The sequence below is a fragment of the Bidens hawaiensis genome, unplaced genomic scaffold (genome assembly GCF_021521415.1).
Source record: "Bidens hawaiensis isolate Kalapana, Puna unplaced genomic scaffold, B.hawaiensis_p1.1 tig00017143_1, whole genome shotgun sequence".
NCBI classification, from domain to species: Eukaryota; Viridiplantae; Streptophyta; class Magnoliopsida; order Asterales; family Asteraceae; genus Bidens; species Bidens hawaiensis.
In genome coordinates this window covers 286258-308488 of record NW_027492589.1, presented here as the reverse complement: position 1 = coordinate 308488, position 22231 = coordinate 286258, and the positions used below count along the sequence as shown (strand labels likewise).

Genomic DNA, 22231 nt, shown 5'->3' with positions numbered 1-22231 from the left:
TCTTTAAAGAGTTAAGGCATGAAACAAGTGAAATCAAATGCTTATAGAAATATACTCAACAAGTTTATAAAAATTATCTTTTTGTTATGAATTTACTCTTACATGGTTTTTGTATACCAAAATATTAATCACAATGTGGGGGTTACAATGTTAACTTCATAGACATTTTGTTATTCTTTATATACATATATATAATTTGTCTTTTAATCTCTTCTTGCTAGTTGCATACTTGGTTGTACACCATGCAAACATGAGTGTACAATGTTAGTTATAGTATATACACCTTAATCTTATATATAACCTCAAGCTATTAGTGTAATTAGTTCACATCTCAAAAATGGAAAGAAGCATGAAAGTTGTTATTATCTCAACTTTATTTCTTTTTGTCCTTGCAAAATATTCTCATTCCCTCCCATTGATAACAAATTCAAGATGGGTGGTGAACAACTTGACAGGTGAGCGGGTCAAGTTTAAGTGTGTAAACTGGCCCGCTCATCTGCAACCCATGTTAGCTGAGGGGCTAGACAAGAAGCCAATAAGTCACATTGCTAGACGTGTTGCTTCATTAGGGTTTAATTGTGTTCGCCTCACTTGGGCTACTCGTATGTTCACTCGTTATAGCAACAAAACTGTTGTGCAAACTTTTCGTGAATTGAATCTTATGAACGCTATTTTGGGTATCAAAAAAAATAATCCTCGACTTTTGGATCTAACGGTGGTTGATGCATTTTCGGCAGTGATCAATGTGATCGTCTCTTGGGATGATGGTGGTGCTTGATAATCATGTGGGCGAACCAATGTGGTGTTGCTCCAATGACGATGGAAACGGGTTTTTCGGGGACAAATATTTTGACCCGAGGGAATGGTTGAACGGGTTGTCTATCGTGGGACAACGTTATAGGAACACTCACATGGTAAATTTTGAATATTTGTTGTCCATAACTTTTATTTCATTAGTGTGGTACAAGAGTTAAGTTTTCAAATATTATAAAGTTATTCTTTTAAAATTTGTTTATGTGGGGCATAAAATCATTGATGTATCTTGCAACAAACTAATTATCTTGTCCTCTTACTATCATTGTTTTCATAACCGTACCAGACCTGTCAACCGTCGACTGGACCAGGAATTGTGTACATAACTAATACGGATGAGTACTATTCAATGCTCAATTATTTTCAAAAATCTTTATTTTTATTTTAATTTACTATTCATCTATTACTTGTAGTTCTATACTTTGCTTATATGACGTCAGCCTTTTTTTTTAATGACCAACCGGTAAGAGGGCCGGTTTAATAACCGGTCTAATGATTTTGACTCCTAAGCTCTTATAGACTATATATGCAAGCCCCTAAATAAAATTACCAATAAGAGGAAATCTATATTTGTAGGTGGTGGCTATGAGTTTACGAAACGAGCTACGTGGCCCCCGCCAAAACGCGAATGAATGGTACCGTTGGGTTCATGAAGGCACAACATTAATCCACAGAGTTAACCCTCATGTGTTAGTCCTCGTCTCGGGCTTAAACTATGCTCTAGACTTTGCCACAGTAAAAACCAAGATTTCGGGACTTGAACACGGGTTACCAACCAAACTAGTCTTTGAAGCACATAGATACTCGTGGTCGGGAGGAAGAGACAAATGGCTACGCCAACCACTCAACAAAATTTGTAATGACCTAAGTAATGATATAGATAAAAACGTCGGGTTTTTAACAACCGGGCCACATCAGGCCCCGTTGTTCATAACCGAGTTCGGTGTGAATCTAATGGGCACGAACCGCGCCGACAACAATTTTCTTCCCTGTTATATGGCTTATTTGGCTGAAATGGACTTGGATTGGGCTTTATGGGGATTGCAAGGAAGCTATTATCTTAGACAAGGAGCCCAAAATATGGATGAACAATTTGGACTACTTGATGCCAACTGGACCGGGCTCAGAAACCCGGGTTTTAATAGGAAATTGTATCTTCTTCACCGAACACTACAAGGTGCATTTTATATTAGTGTTCCTTGACGAACCAAGCCGAAATTGCTTCGGCTTGATATCATGCTCGAAGTTAAACGGCTCGAAAACTTTTTTAAAAAAAAATTATAAGCTTGAACTTTGTTTTGATAAGCCCCTTTAAGAGTTGGCTTCTTAAATGGACTACTTAACATGTGCGAGCCAAACGAGTGAGCTCACCTTGGCTCGAAATTCAAGCGAGTGAGTTCAGCTCGGCTCGTTTATTTACAAACTGATTTTGAGAAATCTTTAACTTTTTTCGAACGAGTTTCGAGGTATTTGAAACCCGTAGTTTTCATTATTGTATATTTACTTAACTTTTATCATATAAAAGTTCAAATTTAATGATTTTATATCTAATAAAACTTATTAAACTTATATCTATAAGTTATTAAACTTGTTAATAATCAGATCAACTTTACTCATTATTAAACATTCTTTTATCATGTAGTCCCAGAAGTGACATCAAGCAACTACACGTTCATGTACCACCCGCTGACCGGACTCTGCATACGACCCGACCATAATAGCCAAATTCTAGCCGATGAATGCCACAGGTTGACCGGATGGAGTCACGACGGTGGTCAGGCTCCAATCCAGCTATCAAGCAGCCCGTTGTGTATCGAGGTGGTAGGGGATGGGCTTCCCGTGAGGCTAACAATGCACTGCTCCACGAAACAAAGCACTTGGAAATCGGTATCAAATTCTATGTTTCAAATCGCGAGTAAAGATAATAATGGTTTGGATCTATGTCTGGATTATGATCCTAATTGTTCTTCCAATGTCTTGAGTAAAAGATGCATTTGCAGTGGAGGTAACTGGTCTAAATGCCTACAAAATCCCCAGAGTCAATGGTTTCAATTTGTTTCCACCAATAGTAAAAGGTTTTAGAATTAGTTTCATAATTCATATGTATCCCTCCATAATATTAAACTTTTATTGTGTTTCATTGTATTTATAGAGTAAAGTTTTTACTTTTTAATAAATAATATACAAATAATTGTAAGTTATCGACGCGTTTATGACTAGTGTCATTGATATTTTATAACTAAAGATAGACAGAAAACTAACATAACTACATAAGAACAACAACTAATACAAACTATAAGATCAAATTGACCTCTGTTTTTAGTCTGTTTAAACTTACCTATAGGTCACCCCTGTTTTCAGTCTGTTTAAACAACGCGTGTTTGGGCTGACATGTTTTAACCCGTTTAGCTAAATATGCTAACCCACTGACCCATTTAACCCTTTTTACAACCCGATTAACACGTTTACAACTTGATTGTTATCCACCGACCCATTTAACACGTTTCTATAAATGGCTTAAACGTGTAATGTTCGGGTTACACGATTTTAAGTATATGTAGGTTAGGATTGATGTTATTGGCATATGGGTCCTGTTCGGGTTGAACAATTCTACCCTTGAACCTGTTAGCCCGACACAAATTACAATTTACACCCATACAGGATACATGTCGATCTTACAAAATAGCAAAAAACAAAAATACGTTGAACGGGTCAAAACCGACCCAACTCCCAAAGTGTATTCTAAATGCACTGAACATCCTACAACATTTTATATCAAACAAAAGATAACCATAGTAATAATAAAGTTTTTTTTAGTTATATACAAGTATTTATCATACATTCACACCAGTTATTTATATAACTCAAGAAAAGTAAGAAAATAAGTGGTCAGCTTGATCCGACCCGTTCTGAACCATACTATTAAATTACCCGTTTTACATGCTTCCAGCCCAGCCCGTTTCCACCTCTACATCATAACAACTAAAGGACATGCAGATATATAAGAACAGAACAAGACTGAACCGGGTTATTTCATACAATCATATTTCACTTATTATTTACATAAACCCAAATACGTATCGCATACATCATAAAGTCGTAGAGTATTAGGCAAACTCGATCTTAGTTGCATCAACTAGCTGTTTATTTATAAGATCATTAACGAACACACATACATACCTTCTTGATCACAAACATCTAATCATTTTGCTCATCTGAAACCTTGAATTCTTCCAATTGCTTGAAGTTCATCCAAGGTTTCACCCAAACTTTAGCGTCGTATAGTTTAGTCTTTCCTGCATCATTTGCCTCCAAAGTAAAATAGTACATTGTACCCGCAACCACCTGGTTTCTCGTCTTCACCAATCTACCAAATTTCAAAAGCGAGTTCTGCATTTAACAAATAATAATTAAATTGTTTAAACCTAATTGTACAAATCAAGCATAGGGGTATAAATGAGCCAAGACAAGCCCGAGCTTTACTAGGCTCAAGCTTGGCCCGTTTTCACTTATTTCAAGATTGGGCTCGGCTCGTTTATTATTTAATAATAACTAATACACACGCACACATCCGTTTCTAAGTACATTCATATATTTTTAGCAAACGTAAACAAGACTAAGCTCGGCTTGAGCTCGTGTAATACTTAAAACGAGTCAAAGCTCAACTCAAGCTCATTGAATACCTTAAACGAGCCAAAGTTCGGCTCGAGCTCGGTTGTGCAATGTGAAATTAATACATATAAGTCCATAAAGGTAAGGCTATACGAGCTTAAATGAGCTCCCCATACAAAGGCTTGAGCTTGGTCTCGATAAGTAAACAAGCTCGTTAATTTGAGGCTCAGGCACAGCTCTTTTCTTGCTCTTTTCTTTAAAATCTCGAGCTTGGCTCACGAAATTGTTTTTTTTTCTTTTTTGAAGCTCTGCTCGTTTATTATTTATGAGCTAATTTATATTTATATACGCTTTTAATTAGTTTAGCTTGGCAAAGTGAAATTAATACATAGAAATCCAAGACGTATAACCTAAACTACTCAATGAGCTTCCGATACAAGACTTGAGGTCGGGCTGTATAACTAAACAAGCTTTATCGATCCTATCTCAAGTTCATTTGCACCCGGTGCGATCTGCCTGGCCTAATCGAAACCTAATTATTACCTCCTTTTTATTATGTTCATCGACAGCGAATCGAGCGAGGCTTTCCAATTCGAGATTATTGTTTTGGGGTGTTTCACGGATTCCGCCCATAAACATTAGATTCTTTTCAACTCTGCAAAACCCTAACTCGCAAAATGCAAACAGCAACAGGACGGTGATCATCACACAAGATGCAACACACGTAGAAGACGTTATTCTTTGATTCATCATCGGAAGGAATTTGGTTGGATGGATACTCTCAGATCTTTCTTTCAATTGATTTGATTTGATTTGATTTGATTTGATTTGATTTCAGAATGAATAATAATATTTTATTTGTTGTTGCTTTTCTTATAAGAAACGGCAAGATGGCCTGTTAACCCGCCTCACCAAACGAAATATGTGTTATGTGTCACGCTCTATCTAACAAATATTATAAAATGGTTACTTGGTTAGGTATGTTGCAACTTAAGTAAATATACTTTTTCTTTCTTTTTTTCTTTTATCACATTTGTGTGAAAGTTTTCATTTTTTTTTAAGGTAGTAGTTGATTTTTACTATAAAATCATTTCCACAAACTTTTATGTAAAATTATGTATTTTCTCTCACGTTTGTTGATGGTCACCGATGAATATATGACAAGGTTATCGATTTTTGTTTTGCATTATCAGGTTCGTGAAAAGATGAGAGTTTATAATTTTGTTCAAAATAACTACAGAATAAATTGGAAAATCCATTGTAATTTCAAATGATAATATAACTTTTGTATATACCTTCTAACTTGGGTAAACTGTATGCTCTTATTTTATTTGATTTGATTTAATCAAAAACTTACATTTAGATTTTTGCTTCTTATTTTAACAATCTCTATTCATGTAATGTAGTGTTTAACTAATTCTACCCATCTAGTGTATTTTACTAAAGGGCTTAAAATGGCATCAAGGTGTGTTGGAAATGTGCCATTTTCCATGAGATTAATGATTCTAGTTTTTCCTCATGAGGTCGAGGCATCTAGTTTCGTGTGGACTATATGGTAGATATAAAAGTAAAATTTGAGAATGTATGTTAGGCGTTTAACATGTAGCTTCTTTTACATCTACTTGACTATCATGAGTAAAATATAGTTTTTTTATATCATTGAGTTAAAAGTTATAATTGAATGACCAACAAATAAAGCCTAGCTAACAGGGTAACGCATCTCCTGTTCCAGGGAAAACCAAAGTGACCCGTACGGCAGTGATCGCATGCATCGTTGAGTAGACCAAGTCACCATCTCTTGTTCCAGGGAAAACTTGCCGCTCAAAGACCCACTACGGTAAAACTCGTTTGAAATCAGATTTTAACTTAAGACACTGCGGTCTTTCAGCCCAAAGCTTCATACGCCTCTTATGCCAATAGGTTAAATCTACATATTATAATAAAGTAAAATAATTGTAGCCACGTGTCAGTTTGTTGTTAACTCTCACAATTTTTTCCCTCCAAAACTAATATATGACATAGATCAATAGTTATTCAATTTCCTTTTACACTGTATTTATATTATATTAATTACATGATTAATTTATTCACTTTTCTTTTAAACTTTATTTATATTATATCTATACACTTTTATAAAAATAAATATTTACATATTATATTACTATACATTGTTAGAATATGTTTCACAACATACTTGGTGAAATCCATAATCAAGAACGAAATGTGTTGTTAAATATTGAAAAAAATATAATTTAAATGTTATAATTAACATATTATGTTATGTATATTGTTGAAGATTGTAAATAAAAAAAGCAAAAAAAACTATATGCTTTCAATTTATGAATAATTTTTTTAATCATTAAATTATAAATATATGCTTAAAAGTTGATCCATTTTTTTTAAATAAATCCATTTATCTATTGGTTTGTTTGTACATCGTCATATAAATTTATAAATTATAAATATATGATTTAAATATATCTATTTAGTTTATTCGGTTAATTTAGTAAACTAAACATATATGTGTTAAATTGTAAGGATAATATATACCAATAAATTTCAGATATAATAAAGTTTATCATATATAGTATTTTAGGTTTTTAATCAATGATTGTTTCGGGTTTTTTGCGGAACTAAAATATGATTGTTACGGTTAAAAGTTCGCAAATAAATCGTTTGGTACAAATTAACTACATTTAGTTCAAATTTGTTACGTGCAAAAAAAGGTAATATATATATTTTTAAAATTTTGATAATGCAAATAGATTTATCGTCTTACGGGTTCAAAATTTTGACTTGCAAATGTAAAACAAATGAAAGTTAGAATTTTAAATGCGATTGAGTTTCGAATTTATTTTTAAGGACATTTTTTGAAATAGTCAAATGATTTAGGATTTTGCATATTAGTATTTTTTCCATGACTATAAAATCTAAGATAAGTGACAAATACTTCCGACATGCCATCTTCATACCTATCAATGTATCTAACTTTTATCAAATTTGAGACATTTGTGTCAGCATTGACTTTTCGAACAAGTTAACATGTTTTTTTTTTGTCAATTAGCAAAGTCGAAAAACCCCTCAAACTTATCAAAATATTTTTTATGGTGTAGCTCAAAACTATTATTATATGAGAAGTATTATCCGAAATTAGTTCATAACTAAATTTTTTTCAATTATACATATATGATACTGAGAATATATTTTCAATATATTGAGTGTTATTGGGTATGTTTTTGCACGTGCATTGTTATTTTTTTTATTAAGTTCATTTTTTTGGGAAAAAATCATTTTATGATATAAATAAAATCAATTTATATATAAGATACAAGCATAGGTGTAATACATTTTTCTATATACACTATGTATAACTTTATTTGTAACTTAATTATTTAGATCATCTCGTATGTTACACGGGCTCTAAAGCTAGTTACATAACAATATTATTACTTGAAAGAACGCAAAGGACTAAAACGACAAATTGATAGATAGTAAAGGACAAAGCATGTGTTAAATCATAAACTTATATTGTGCCTAAAATCAGGCAAATGAGTTAAAGTGAAAACCATAACCGTAAGAGATTTTTAGGGTTTTTGTTTAGTATGAACAAAGTCTATACATATAATGAATATTTTTTAAAATAAATTTTCGAATACGTTAAACTTTTCCTCAATTTAATGCTTGAAATTTGTATTTGTTTTTAACGGCTTTATCGCAACACGCGACTCGTTAAATGCTAGTTAAGTAGTTAGTAAAGAAAATAAATTCAAATGACTAAAAGTAGCAATGGAGAAATAGTTAAAGGACCAAGTATGTTATAAAAATTCATAGTACATATAAATAAATTTCCCACCGTCAGTCAGTCACTGTGAGTGTTTTAGAGTTTTTGTTTCTTATCTAAATCTTTGTCTCTGCATATATAATAATATATCATGACTGCTCAAACTCAACAAGAACTGCTTGCTGCTCATCTTGACCAACAGAAGATTCATGTAACAACCTTTATTAGTTTCACTTTGGATCTGTTTTATATGTTTTTCTGTTTCAAGTTTGCTGATTGAATACTATGTATATTGCTAGCAAGCTCTTATCTAATCCTGATTACTTGTCTTGTTAAGTTTTTTTTCTTGCTGATTATCAAGTTACTGTTTTTATTATTAAGTGTGCTTTTGGCTTCTGAGTGTTATGTTAATTGATGTGTCAAGTAGTGTAAAATTTGATAAACAAAATGAGGGCTTGAACTAAGTTATTGTTTTTCTAGAGTCTTGGACATAGGCCTGTAAACAAACCGGACTGGACCGGTCGTTCATGAACTGTTAGGCAGGAAGTTCATTTATTAATTATTTAATAAACGAACGAGCATTAACAACTTTATTTTGTTCGTTTGATCAAATAAGCGAACACTAACAAACGTTTTGTTCGTCCTTTTATGCCCGTTCATTTATGTTTGTTTAAATTTTGATAAATAAGCAAGTAGTTATTTTTTATGTAAAAATAAACATAAAAGGGGCTTGTCTAAATTATATGTGTTGTGTGTGTGTATACTTGGTGAAGTTTGGTATATTATGTTTATTAGTGTCCGTTTATGTTTGTTTGCTTTTTTTCGTTTGTGTTCGTTTAGGTTTTAAACAAATGAACATGAACGTGCCCGTTTTCTTAATGAACGAACATGAGCACAAAATTTGTTTAATTACATGTTTGTGTTTGGTTAAACCTAAATGAATGAACACGAGCATACCCCCGTATGTGTTCGTTCACTTCATCTACAGGCCTAATTGAACATAAAATCTCTTGGGGTTTTACTGTTATTCAGCACTTCAACATTTTGTATGCTTGATATATGTAATTTTAAATATTATAAATTCTAGTATATGTGATGATTGTAATGGTAAAAATCATACTATTTTTTATTTTACTAAAAAGTTGAACATGAAATGAATTGAGTTTTATCTGATTTTGAATGAATGATACCGTCTTGCAGGATGATGAACCATTGGTTGAAGATGAGGATGATGATGAAGATGACGAAGACGATGACAAGGATGATGATGACGTGGAAGGTGAGAGTGACTTTCGATTGTGTGCATAGTTATGTAATTGCTGCTTGTTCACTTTCATTTAAAAATCTACTATGATTTATGTTTATACTAATCGGGCCAAGTCAAATAACCTTTTGAAGGTCTGCATACTTATGCCGAAAAGTTGAACTTTAATTCAGACATATATAACCCGTGCAGCGTGATTATGTAAACATGTTGGCAGATTGAAACAGGTTGTTCACAACCCGAACATGATGCATTTATAAAACAGTTATTCGGTGTCAACCTGAGCCCATGTAGCCAAAATACTAATATTGAACAAAACTTATTTTGGCTTGTGCTGTGTGTAGTATTAGTGCCCACCTAATACTACCGTGATTATAAAATAGCTGCTCTATTTAGTGGAAATATGGGACCAGTATTTTAATTTATATTATTAATTATTTAAAACGAAATATGTAATAATTTGTCTGTAAAAGCAGGACATGAAGATGCAAGTGGGAGGTCTAAGCAAAGTAGAAGTGAAAAAAAGAGTCGAAAGGCTATGATAAAGCTCGGGATGAAGCCCATTCCTGGTGTTAGCCGTGTTACTGTCAAAAAGAGCAAAAGTGTAAGCTTTTTATCTGCAAAAAACATTAGCAAAATAAGTGGGTCAAAAATCATAACTGGTAACATGTTTGCTGGTTCAGGGATTTTATTTTTATATTTTGAAGGGCTCTCTTTTTTATTAATTCAGTAATAATTTTGGTGATTTTTGTTCACAAATTAATAAATTTTATTACCCTTGCAGATTCTGTTTGTGATTTCAAAACCTGATGTATTTAAAAGCCCTGCTTCGGATACTTATGTTATATTTGGTGAGGCCAAAATAGAAGATTTAAACTCGCAATTACAGAGTCAGGCAGCAGAGCAGTTTAAAGTCCCTAATCTCGGTAACAATTCAACCAAGCCCGAGCCGGAGACCTCAGCCGCCGCGGCTCAAGATGATGAAGACATTGATGAGACCGGGGTGGAGCCCAAGGACATTGAGTTGGTTATGACTCAAGCCGGGGTGTCTAGGCCAAAGGCGGTCAAAGCTCTCAAGGCTGCTGATGGAGATATAGTATCGGCTATTATGGAACTCACAAACTAGGGTTGCGATTATGATGTTTTTAAGGTTTGTTTTGAGATTATTATGAGCATGTTATTTTTTTGTTTTGTGTTATGCATTGACATTATGGTTGTTTTGGTAACTTTTATATATTTTACTAGGTTTTTATAAGTATGAAAAATGTAAACTTTTTCCAATTTACTCTAAAATGAAAATCTTTATTATTGTTTTTGTTATATATATAATACATATCAGTTTGTGATTGTGAGTTCATGAACCTACAATTTATTAAAACATCGTTTTAAACACATTTTGAAGTGTTTACTTTTCCAGTTCTTACTATACTCAATTACTCATGATGCATAATATATCTGTCCCGGGTTGTCTTCAAGATATATAGTACATCCAAATAGTTACAATTTAACAACATGCATCACAACTTCGTATGTGTTCATATACAACTCACCTTGTGTAGATGAGATTATACAACTCACTCTTGGATAAAAACGTGTGTGTATATTACACAAGATTATAAGATAAACTAACGATTCACTTAGGGTTCTAACCAATTGATCCATGATTCAAATTCGTTAATACATTAGCATACAACTCAATTGCAAAACAAAGTTACTGGATAGAAACATCATGGTCGAACTTAAAACAAGCATGACCGTGCTTGAGCAGTTTGGTCGTGTTTAACTGCGTGAATGTTAAGCATCTCTTTAGCCATGAAGTAAGAAACTAAACCAAACATATGTTGGCTATTTGTATAGTATTTGGAGTTCATATGTTTCTCTTTCCGTAATGTGGTTTTTAAACATAATGGTTTTGTATTTTTTTGTATGTTTTAAATTACTAGAGATAACATGAGTTTGTTGATTTGTTATTTAAACTTAACACAACCTGTGCTCATTTTACTCATCTCTTTTCAAGCAATATATCCAAATGCAACTCGATTCGTTTACGTTGACAAAGTTTGAGCTCATCTTAAGGCTAGTCAAACTCAAACTCGTTTATCAAACAAATTACAGTTTCGACTCAAGCTCATTGGCTTGATTGCATTCGAGCTTTAACAAGAGCTCGAGTCAAGATTAACTAGTTGATCTTAATCAGCTTAGAACTTAGCCCGTTTTATAATAAAAAATAAAAATAAAACATAGAAAACCAGAACACACTATTTCGACCAAAAAAATTTCTTTCAACATGATTATTTAATAATAATAATAATAATAATAATATGTTCGTGATATATGATATATGAGAGCAAGGAAATTTTTATATATAACACAAACCGAGCTACATCTGGATAATGAGTAAGCGAGCAACAAGCTGCGCCGCTATCCTCTTTTGAATCGCAAAGCCTATTCTACTAAATATAAATCCTTGGTTCCTCGGGCTCTGCGAGTCACTGTGAACCACCTTCTGCACCCGCTCCAAGAAGCGAACCGCCTCCGGAGCTAGGGATCCAAAAGTGTCGAAGGCAAATGTAATGAACACGTGCTGATTCTCCAAACACGCTGTCTCATGCTTAGCAACCTTCCTAGATTCCGCCTCAAAACCGCCTGTCCCGGTACGAAGCCACTGACTCTCAGCCCCAGCAACGGGGACACCCCAGTGAGGTCAACACATGCATGCTTACCCCCTGCCCAACCAAACACAAGAACATCCGCAGGACGCAGGGTAGATATACCCTCTCGTGGATCAGTCAAAAAGTTAACAGGTGCCTCTTTCTTGGCTGAGATCCCGGCACGTCTAAGCACATCCCATAAGACATCTCTAACCCAATCATGACGATACTTGAATCCTGGCAATTCCTTACAGTGGAGGGCATGCTCACCAAATCTATCCAAACAAGCTTTTTTGCAAACGGGGCATGATTCATCTGGAGAGAAAAGAGGAATCATAAGTCGGTATTTAAGGATGGCTCTGTATTCAACTGCCGACATCCGTTGCCCAAGACCTTCAATGGGCACAACAGTTAAAAAATATTGGGCATGAGCCCCCTTGAGACAAGCTAAAACTGCCTTTTGTCTCGGGGTCATATTGAATCGCTCCTCCAAATCATGTACGTGTTTACCATAAAGAGCACTCGCCAAGGTTTGTTGAGGTTTCTTGGGGGTGGTCTCCTTATCAGTAAAACCGCCTATATCAAGGTCCGGGAGAGTTGTTCCAATATTACCAAGTGTAAAAGAGTAGTCAGAATCTACCCGCATAACACCAGCGTTTCGTAGGATGTGGTCCTGCAATTTCCACGACTGGGACCTGGAAGCCACAAAGACATATGCGGAGACATCCTCAGCCGAGAAAATTCCTAAGCCTCCATAACGCATAGGGAAGGAAGCCAACCTCCACTGGAGGTCCCCAAAATGTGGTCCTCCACACACAACAATATCTTCAATTGCCCCCGCAGGCCCGCATCAAAGATGGACACAGCCTCTTTGACATGTTCAGACTGACAGGTCCGGAGCCCAAACACTAACTTAGCAACCCCCATGCACGAGCGCAACAAAAGGAGCTCACTTTGGGGGTCCCTCAGGTCCGGCAGGCGTTTCATAAGTTCAACCGCCCTCAAAGCTCTTTTAGTTGCCAAAGACCGAATAAACCCTGCATCCCGACTAACCGCTCCCCCCCCCCCCCCAGGAGTTTAACTCCCGTCACAGGCCTGCTAATCTCGCCAGGGAATAAACCCAACACTTTCTTCGAATCATCACATGACGGCCAAAAATTCTCCGTTTTTCGAATATTAAGCCTAAGCCCTAGAGACACCCCCTCTGAGCGAATAATGCCCAACACTCTAGCAACCTCCTCAGCCTTACCAATGATAGTGCCATCGTCTAGATTCCAAGCATGGAAGGGCAAGGAACATGTCCCCTGCACCCTAAGGATGAGCGGATGAAGGAACATGCCATCGTCTAGATATCACTTTTTCTTAACGGCAGAAGATCTCACATGTAAACCTACCGTTATTCGGGATCATGTCCAAGGTCAACTCCTCGACCGCCATGAGACCGTACCCCTAATATGCGGGAACCAGATGGAATCCGTAAACCCTCAGCCACTGTCGAGTTCGAACCCTAGATTAAAGTCATGATTCGTCCATTCACTCAAATGTCATTTTAACCGGCTTAAGTAAGAATAAAACATGCATCTCAACATAGGAAGGACAGACTTTGACAAAATTCTCAAGACTAAAAATGGGAAGTGAGAATATCATGAAACAATAGGGGTATATTTGTAATATACTTTTATAAGAATAATAATATTAATTTATTACAGAATAAATTTGAACATCCCAACGGCTATAAGACCGTTGGGCAGCTTATGAAACTCTTATCGTCTTCAAAAAGGGTATTCATATCATCGACTTCAATCCACAACTCTAATCTCTCTTCTCTTCTGTTCTTTGATTTCTATTTTCATCAAGATGGCTTCTCGTCATGCTCTTCAAGAACAACAAAACAGAGGTATCAATCAATTAATTTCTGGGTTTTGATTGTTAAGCAATACCTTTGATGATAGGATTTTAAAGATCAAAACCCCATATTAAATTCTTGATTTTTTATGATTTCTGGATTAAAAATCTTGTTTTTGCGATTGATCTCTAATTTAATTTGTGGGTTTGATTACTAGTTGTTATATCTTATCATGGACTTTAAAGATCGAAACCCTAAATTAAATACCTGATTTTTTGTAATTTTTTTATTAATCTTGTTTATTATTGAATCTCTTGTAATATGGTTCTTGTGGACGTTTTAGATTGATTAGATTTGTGGGTTTTGTTAATTAATTAATATGTTTGATGATGGGATTTCAAAGATCAAAACCCTAAACTAAATCTTGATTTTTCTGTAATTTATTGATTTTTTTTATAATTTATTGGTTAAGTAATTAAAAATCTTGTTTATGTTTGAATCTCATGTAATCTGGTTCTTGAGGGCGTTTCAAAACAATTAGTTATATGGGTTTTTGATTATTAATACATTGAGGTTTCAAAGATCAAAACCCCAAATTAAATTCTTGTTTTTTTTATAATTTCTTGATTAATTGATTAAAAATCTTGTTTTTTTGCAATTACTTAAGGTGAAGCAGTAATGAAGCAAAAAGTAGCGGTTCCGGTGGCCGGACAGAACAAGAGTCGCCGAGCACTAGGTGACATAGGCAACATGGTTACTCTCCGGGGCAAACAACTTCCCGCAGTAACCCGACCCGTTACAAGAAGCTTCTGTGCACAGCTGCTAGCAAATGCACAGAAAGACGCAGCCGAAAAGAAAAAACAGAATGTTGATAATAACAGAATGGTGGTGCCAAAGAAGAAAGCTGCTGCAGTCAAGCCGAAAGCACAATCGGTGACCGATGATGCAACAATAATAGAAATCAGCCCTGACACTGTCGTAAAACAGAAACCCGAATCATCGTCAAACAAAAAACCTCAAGCGTCACTCACTTCCACACTCACGGCCCGGAGCAAGGCTGCGTGTGGTATGAACTACAAGTCGAAGGCGGAAAACATTATTGACATTGATGCTGAAGATGTCAATAACGAACTTGCAGTGGTCGAGTATGTCGAAGACATCTATAAGTTCTACAAATCTGTAGAGGTAAAAAACAACACTTATTGAGTTTCTTGTCAAAAAATATATATTTTTATTGATTTTCTTGGATTTCTTGTTAAAAAGCAACTGTTTTTATTAATTTTTGTAAAAAAAAAGTTACTGTTTTCATTGATTTTTGTAAAAAAAGTTACTGTTTTATTAATTTCTTGATTTGGGTTTATTGCAGGATGAAACCAAAGTCCATGACTACAAACATTCCCAGCCCGAAATAAATGATAAGATGAGGGCTATACTGATCGATTGGCTGATCGAGGTTCACAACAAGTTTGAGCTCCAAAATGAAACACTATACCTAACAATAAACATCATTGACCGGTTTTTGGCGGCTGAAACGGTTGCAAGAAGAGAACTGCAGTGTGTAGGAATGAGTGCAATGCTGATTGCTTCCAAATATGAAGAAATTTGGGCTCCTGAAGTCAATGATCTTGTTCAAATCTCAGACCGGGCTTACGAGCCCAAACATGTTTTAGTGATGGAAAAGCGGATATTGGGTCGGTTGGAGTGGAACTTAACTGTCCCGACCCCATACGTGTTCCTTGTTCGCTTCATCAAAGCTGCTGCTGCTGCTGCAGTCCCACCCGAGACTGCTGCGAGTGTTTTACAAATGGAGAATATGGTCTACTTCTATGCTGAACTGGGAGTGATGAATTACGAGATTATTGTCCGGTATAGCCCGTCGATGGTGGCTGCAGCCGCAGTGTATGCTGCACGGGCCACGCTGCACAAGAGCCCGTTGTGGCACGATACTCTTGAGCTGCATACTGGTTTCACAGAGTCACAAGTGATGGATTGTGCTAAAAGGATGTTGGTGTTTCATTTGCTGGCTGTGACTGATGATAAGAGAAAGGTGATCTACAGAAAGTATTCAAAAGATTTGCGAGGTGGGGTTGCGCTTTACCAGCCTGCTAAAGATCTGTTGGCTGCAGCGTTGAAGAGTTAGTTTTGGTACTAGGAGAGATGTTTGTCAAACCGAGTGTTTGTTTTTGTTGATTTCTGGAGGAATGTATTAAGATCAAATTCTTTGTTATATCATAATATCATATTGTTGGAACTTTAATCTCATTTTTTGATATAATTCTAACTTTCTATGTTATTCCTTGAGCCTTTATGATTCTTGAATTGTGAAATCCTCTTAACATGTTTGATAATTTCTTGAAAGCATTAATGTTCCAGCTTTTAGTTTGGGTACTTTCAAGTTTCAATGTAATTCAAAGTAGTCAAGCTCGGGTTGTGAAGGAACCGGTTCAGGTTTTACCCGGCTTTAAACATGGGGAGTTAGGGGTCGGAACTTTTTTAGCTTTTTTTTTTTTTTTACAAAATGCCAGGTTTTTTTAAAAATGGTTGTTTAAAAATGGTTTTTTTAGCCAAAAAATTAAAAAGCCAGGCCAAACACCCCCTAATTGTCAGTTTATCAAACTTTAAGTCTCGCTTTATCATTTAAGAAACTTGTTTGAAACAAGAACAAGAATATGGTTAAAATTTGGTTACTAGTTTTGAGCAGTAGACGTTCGTGTCGGTGACGCGTGGCAGGGTTAGTAACCCCCCCCCCCCCCTCTAATTGTCGGTTTATCAAACTTTAAGTCTCACTTTATCATTTAAGAAACTTGTTTGAAACAAGAACAAGAATATGGTTAAAATTTGGTTACTAGTTTTGAGCAGTAGACGTTCGTATCGGTGACGCGTGGCAGGTTAGTAACACCCCCCCCCCCCCCCAACATATAATTTTAGCAACTTGTTTGCTAAATGATTTTAGCAAGCAATCTATTTAAGATGTTTTCCCAAGATAAAGCTTCAATTAAAGACCTCATTGTTGTAGTAAAAATTTAAATATAAAAAAATAATGTTACAACCAATAAACAGGCAAACCAAAACTATGCCTATAAAGGATGCACAAATGATCAAATTAGTAGAAAAATAAAAACACAACTAAACACACCCAAAATAAACTTAAAACACACAAAATTACAAGTGAAAAAAAAATGAAACAATCAATCCCTTTTTGGAAATCTGGTTATACTTGCATTAGTGAAAAGTTAGAGAAGATAAAGTGATACTTGATCATCTGGTCCAGCCAATACCACCTGTCATTGGATAATAATAATATAGTTTTAAAAATCATATTTGCCAAGGTGGAAGGAAATAAAGATGGAAATTACATGCATTGCAATCAAGAGCGTATCTTCGCGCTAGAACAATTGCTGCGTTTCTTTCGCGTTCTGTTTCAAACACTAATACGAAAGATTGCCCCTTTCTTGATTGCCAAAATAATGATTTAGCCGCCACATTCCCGCCACCTCTAAATCCACACAGCTGAAATTTGGTAAAAAGCGAAAGTAATTATTTATTTATAAACAGATAATATGATATTTTGAATGTTTAATTGTAACCTGCATTGATGTAGAGGAATAAGCATCTCTGGCCTTTGTAATCCATCCTTTTGAAAGCTTCATTCTCATTTTTCCGACACATAATAAATGAGCAGAATGTGACGAATAATTCCGCCCGTTCATCTGAGAAATCACCACCTGCAAATTTCAATAACTTTAATTTAATTTCATGCGCAGTCAACTAAAATAAAACAAAGATGATTTATTACCTAACTGCATATTGTCAAAAGATATCTACCTAATTACATATTGTCAAAAGATTCCCATGCTTCATTATTTAAAGGGTATCTTGAAATTTGACTAATAAAAAAAACATCTTTGTACCAAACTATGTGTAGAATAAAAAATGGGATTAATATAATCCATATTAACATACACTGAATTCAGAATTGCCTTTTCGAGTAAGCGTCTCCACGTAACTCTCTAATCCAACAGCTGTTACAAAAGAATATATATATATATATTATAACAAATCTACTTTACTATCAAGATATAAAAAGAACACACTTTATTTATAAAAAGATGAAAAAGAAAAAGAGCTAACCAGGTTGTATAGGACAGGCTGTCGTAACAGTAGATTTTTGGCCATGTGATATGATATCAACTTGCAAAATCCGTCCAACATCATAGGGCTTGGGTGCATAAACGGATTTGTTAGCACCTAATGAATATAAATTTAGCCAAATAATGTTAGAAAAGATTTTAGTGTGCATGCAGATTATAATATGTAATAATAAATTAACAAGGTACCTGAAATAAGCTCTCTTCTGCTACATTCTGATGATAAATGGTACCACTGAATAGAACATTTTGAGAGCTCCATTGCTTCTTCTGAACGCGGTTGAAGTCGTAGAATCGAGCCCAAACTTTCGGAACCTTCTAGAATATGCAAGCTTAAGTTGTTATCCTCACCATATTTCTTCAGCATTAACTGCATTCAGATTATGATTTAAGAAGTTATGTGAATGTAACAAAAGCAAATCACCACTAATTTAAATATTTTATTGCATTAAACTATTTCAGATTTATTTCTATTTTAAGATATACCTCTTGCTGAAGCTTCACTGAGAATGCAGACTTTTCTTGTATTTGTAACCTCAAGGCTCGAAGCTCATGTTCCATATCCATTACCTATAAGTTTTTAAGATGTTAAATTACAATAATAAAGTTTCAGAAAAAAAATATAAAAAATAAAAACCTTGCAGGGGTGATGCAATAACCTAATTCTTCTAGCCTGCTGGATTTCCTCAACCATCTCCTCCATTTCCTAACGAGAAACCGGTCAAATAGTCAATTTCCTTACAGGAAAAGGCGTAATATATATTAACAGTCGTAATATTATGTTACTTGTATTCCTGATGTTAGTGATATTCTTTCTTGCTCATCAAGAGCCTCACCGATTCTTCTCACTACTGCTTTCGCACTTTCAATTTCTGCACACGCGAACGATCTTTCTTGGTTCACCAGTTTTTTAGCGTCTTCAGAAGCCTGCAAATAAATAATTAAATTATTCTCTAAAAAGAATTAAATTTTATTAGTGAAAGTGATCAAAATTAATTACCTGTTTGAGAAAGTTTGCAAGTTTCTTCACTTCAAATTTCTCTTGTATCAACTCCCCTTCGTTTTGTGTCAACTTTACTGCCAATGCTTCCACCTATAACAAATTAATAATTTTCATATGCTATTTTTATTACATCATTAATATTCGTAATAATAATTATAATAAGGTTATAAGGAATACTATAGAGATAGCTTTTACAACATCATCCTTATTACGACCAGCTAATCGTCCTCTTAAATATTCTAAAGCATCTCTAAGTTTCTTCAAAAGCACATGACCCTCTAAAGAAGCCACCTCTTTAAGTTTAGCCTGCATATAATAATTTATAACACGATTTATTGGTATAACTAACCGATTTTTATTTTAATCACAAACATACATTTTATAAGTTAGTTATACCTCATCAGACAGCTTAGCTGCAGCAGACAGATTCTTGTCAAACTTACTGGCCAAGTCACGAACCGAGAGCCGTTTATGTTGATCAGATAACTGTTCGGTTTCTTGTGCCACAATGTCTTTTAATGGTGGTCCCTTATTCTCCACGGTTGCTTCATCGAGAATCTGATTGTCGGGCCCTAATTTATATTTAGGGAATTTATTTGATTTGAAGCTCACATCGGCTGATACGGACAAAACAGCTTGCATTTGCATCTCATCAAAAACTTCAGGAGTTACTTTTGTCATTCTTGCAACTTTATGTTCTACAAACTAAAAATAATATCATTAGCACCCTAAGCTCACAGATCTTGCAGGTAATTATTAGTTTCCTCAAAACTAAGTAAATAATTAATACACTCATTCATTATCCACCAAAATAAAAACTCCATTATTTCACTTTTGACTTTTGAGAATCAAACAAGTCTCTTATTTCCATTTCATATAAAAAGTTGAATAATTTCAAGCAGAAAGTAACTATCAGTTAGTTATGGAAAAAAAATGTTTACAAAACAGAAACATTTTGAATCACAAAGCATTAAAACACAAAGATTCATGTTTTGATTTTAAAGAAGTCAAAATTAGACTTCTTTATAGCAGATCTACATGGACTATTAAGTTTTAACAAACTTGTTCAAATCACAGATCCCCTAGGGCAAAGAATAAAAGCAAGGGATAATAAGATGAACAAGAAACCTAACAATTTAATAAATAAAAAAAACATATAAAATAACATGAAAAAAAAAGTATATTAATATTAAAATATAAATTTAAAAAAAAAAGTCATGAACATGAAATAGAAGAATTTAACTGCATTCAAAACTAGGTTAAAACAAACAAACAAACCCTAATTCATCAGCAAATAGTTTTTTTTTCTAACTAAAATGTAATTAATAAAGCTACAGTCTTAATCATGGTAGTTTTCAGCTACATTACAACAACTACACCAACAATAATATACAATATATTCCAGCTAAATGAACCAATTACATGATCACCAAAGATAATGATAAAACAAATTAAGAAGAAACAGAAGCATTAGAAGAGGCATAAAAACCGTAACTTGAAAAGTAAGTACTTACTTACTTACAGTGAATAATGTGTGTGTGTGTGTGTTTCACATGGTGTGTGAGGAATGAATGATGGTTGTCTGGGAAGAAGAAGAATAATAATCCTAAAGAGGAAGATGATGTCTGTAAATATTAATATGCTTTTCAAAAAGCAAAATCAATAATATTAATATTAATAAAAATTATAATAAAACTGAAAAGGGAAAAGCTGCCTCTGCCCCAAACATACTTGGTCCACCATAAGCCAAAACTTGGTTAGTTACTTTTACCTTAGTAGAACTATAGTAATATATTTAAATATTATTTATGGGTGTGTTTAATACAGAACCAGTTTTAGTATATATATAGTACGATAATCGTATAAGAATTTGTACATGTTGCGTGTAGGTAGTTAAGTGTAATGGAAAGTCGTCTTATGTGTCACGTTAAGAGCACTGAACATAATTGTTAATGTAGTTCTCGTATGAAGAAACACTAAGTGACCCCGGACAGATTACAGGTAATCTGGGGGCTAAGTAATGTTTCCCACGAAGGTTAGGTCCAGCAGAGTAAGTTGTACTTCAGGGAACCTGCAAAACAGACACCGTAAGCTCGTCACTGAGAAGGGGGGGGTTCCTCCTTGTGACCACCCTCCGGCGTGAGAATCAGTCTATATTGCTCTTTGAATATAAAAGTATATGAATACTATTAGAGCAGTTATCAAGTAAGTTATACGAGATAGTAGATGATGAAATGATAATACCATTTGCTGTCTTTTATAGCCGAAGGTGGGTTTCCAAGGGGTTTAGCCGGCCCAACACGCTACCAACTGTAACCTATGCACGTGCCCTACCTGTGAGTGGTGGATAGGTAGCGGCTGACACAGAGCAGGCGTGCCGTGCACTCTTCGTCTTCTACCAACTGCAGGCTAGGCACGTGGTCTGGCAGGAGTTGGTGGGCAGGCGGCGGCTATTGGTCACAGTGCTGTGGCGTGCTGTCTGCCACGCTGCTGTCAGTGAGCTGTCGCATTCTTGGTCAGATCTTTTGTCTTTACCTCGTCAGGTATCACGCAAAAGATCCTCCATACGGACTGGCCCATTTTGGCGGGAGTTTTCCCCCTCCCGCCTTTGCTCATTCTTTCAGGTGACACTGAATTTGTAAGTGTTAAGCCTTATGCGTGTAGCTATGCTGTGCGGGTAGCCTTCCCTGATGGCTTGTATCCGCAACTGCGGGAACAGGCGGGTTACTTTACCATTGGGAGGCTTTTCCCTGCGTATGCAGCTTGCATACTGCGCGTAGGCTTCTCTGAGCATGGTGGGTCCTGCGGGAGTAGATGGTCTTTGCGCAGACATCCCTGTTCAAGGTGAGTCATGCGGGACCAACTGAGCCCTGCTGGGACCTACCTCTTCAAGTCCCCCCAGTCCAATGTTCTTCTCACGAATGTCTAATAAAGTGAGGTGAATTTTTGGACTTAAGCAAAGGGTTTTGAAAAGGGGTTTTTGTAAGGTTTTCCATGGGGGTTCTTCCCGCGGAAGTCCTTGTCACTTGCAGAAATTCCCGAGTTTCCTGCTTGGTCTTTGGGTATGATGCGGGTAGGTCTGTAACCTCCTCGCAAGTCAGGAGCATTGAGTC

The 22231-nt window shown here is 35.2% G+C and overlaps 4 protein-coding genes and 1 pseudogene across 8 annotated transcripts; 3 read left to right on the top strand and 2 right to left on the bottom strand.

Moving 5' to 3' along the window:
* Positions 1–337: 337 nt before the first annotated feature.
* LOC143553102 (glycosyl hydrolase 5 family protein-like) lies at positions 338–2895 on the top strand (annotated as a pseudogene). The gene is made up of 3 exons (XR_013138772.1): positions 338–914; positions 1390–1990; positions 2456–2895. The product of XR_013138772.1 is annotated as a glycosyl hydrolase 5 family protein-like (transcript).
* Positions 2896–3879: 984 nt separating this feature from the next.
* On the bottom strand, positions 3880–5229 carry LOC143553101 (cysteine proteinase inhibitor A-like). Its single transcript, XM_077043163.1, has 2 exons — positions 4969–5229; positions 3880–4203 (listed from the first exon to the last, which is right to left on the bottom strand). Exons 1-2 carry the CDS (start codon positions 5176–5178, stop codon positions 4012–4014), a joined length of 402 nt encoding a protein of 133 aa, XP_076899278.1. The 5' UTR covers positions 5179–5229; the 3' UTR covers positions 3880–4011.
* Positions 5230–8263: 3034 nt separating this feature from the next.
* Positions 8264–10689, top strand: LOC143553100 (nascent polypeptide-associated complex subunit alpha-like protein 1). Its single transcript, XM_077043162.1, has 4 exons — positions 8264–8417; positions 9407–9485; positions 9947–10074; positions 10255–10689. Exons 1-4 carry the CDS (start codon positions 8358–8360, stop codon positions 10594–10596), a joined length of 609 nt encoding a protein of 202 aa, XP_076899277.1. The 5' UTR covers positions 8264–8357; the 3' UTR covers positions 10597–10689.
* A 3216-nt stretch (positions 10690–13905) lies between these two features.
* LOC143553099 (G2/mitotic-specific cyclin S13-7-like) lies at positions 13906–16258 on the top strand. The gene is made up of 3 exons (XM_077043161.1): positions 13906–14018; positions 14635–15152; positions 15334–16258. The coding sequence occupies exons 1-3, from the start codon at positions 13979–13981 to the stop codon at positions 16105–16107; spliced, it is 1332 nt and encodes a 443-aa protein (XP_076899276.1). The 5' UTR covers positions 13906–13978; the 3' UTR covers positions 16108–16258.
* Positions 16259–16957: 699 nt separating this feature from the next.
* LOC143553097 (stomatal closure-related actin-binding protein 2-like) lies at positions 16958–20766 on the bottom strand. 4 transcript variants are annotated; one of them, XM_077043157.1, is made up of 13 exons: positions 20641–20766; positions 19515–19823; positions 19296–19424; positions 19116–19208; positions 18902–19042; positions 18753–18821; positions 18602–18685; positions 18305–18485; positions 18099–18215; positions 17931–17989; positions 17555–17692; positions 17328–17477; positions 16958–17248 (listed from the first exon to the last, which is right to left on the bottom strand). In XM_077043157.1, the coding sequence occupies exons 2-13, from the start codon at positions 19797–19799 to the stop codon at positions 17201–17203; spliced, it is 1494 nt and encodes a 497-aa protein (XP_076899272.1). In that variant the 5' UTR covers positions 19800–19823; positions 20641–20766; the 3' UTR covers positions 16958–17200. The 4 variants fall into 4 exon arrangements, with proteins under 4 accessions (XP_076899272.1, XP_076899274.1, XP_076899273.1 ...); XM_077043159.1 differs by having other exon boundaries at positions 19515–19816; positions 20641–20765; XM_077043158.1 differs by having other exon boundaries at positions 20637–20764.
* Positions 20767–22231: the final 1465 nt, after the last annotated feature.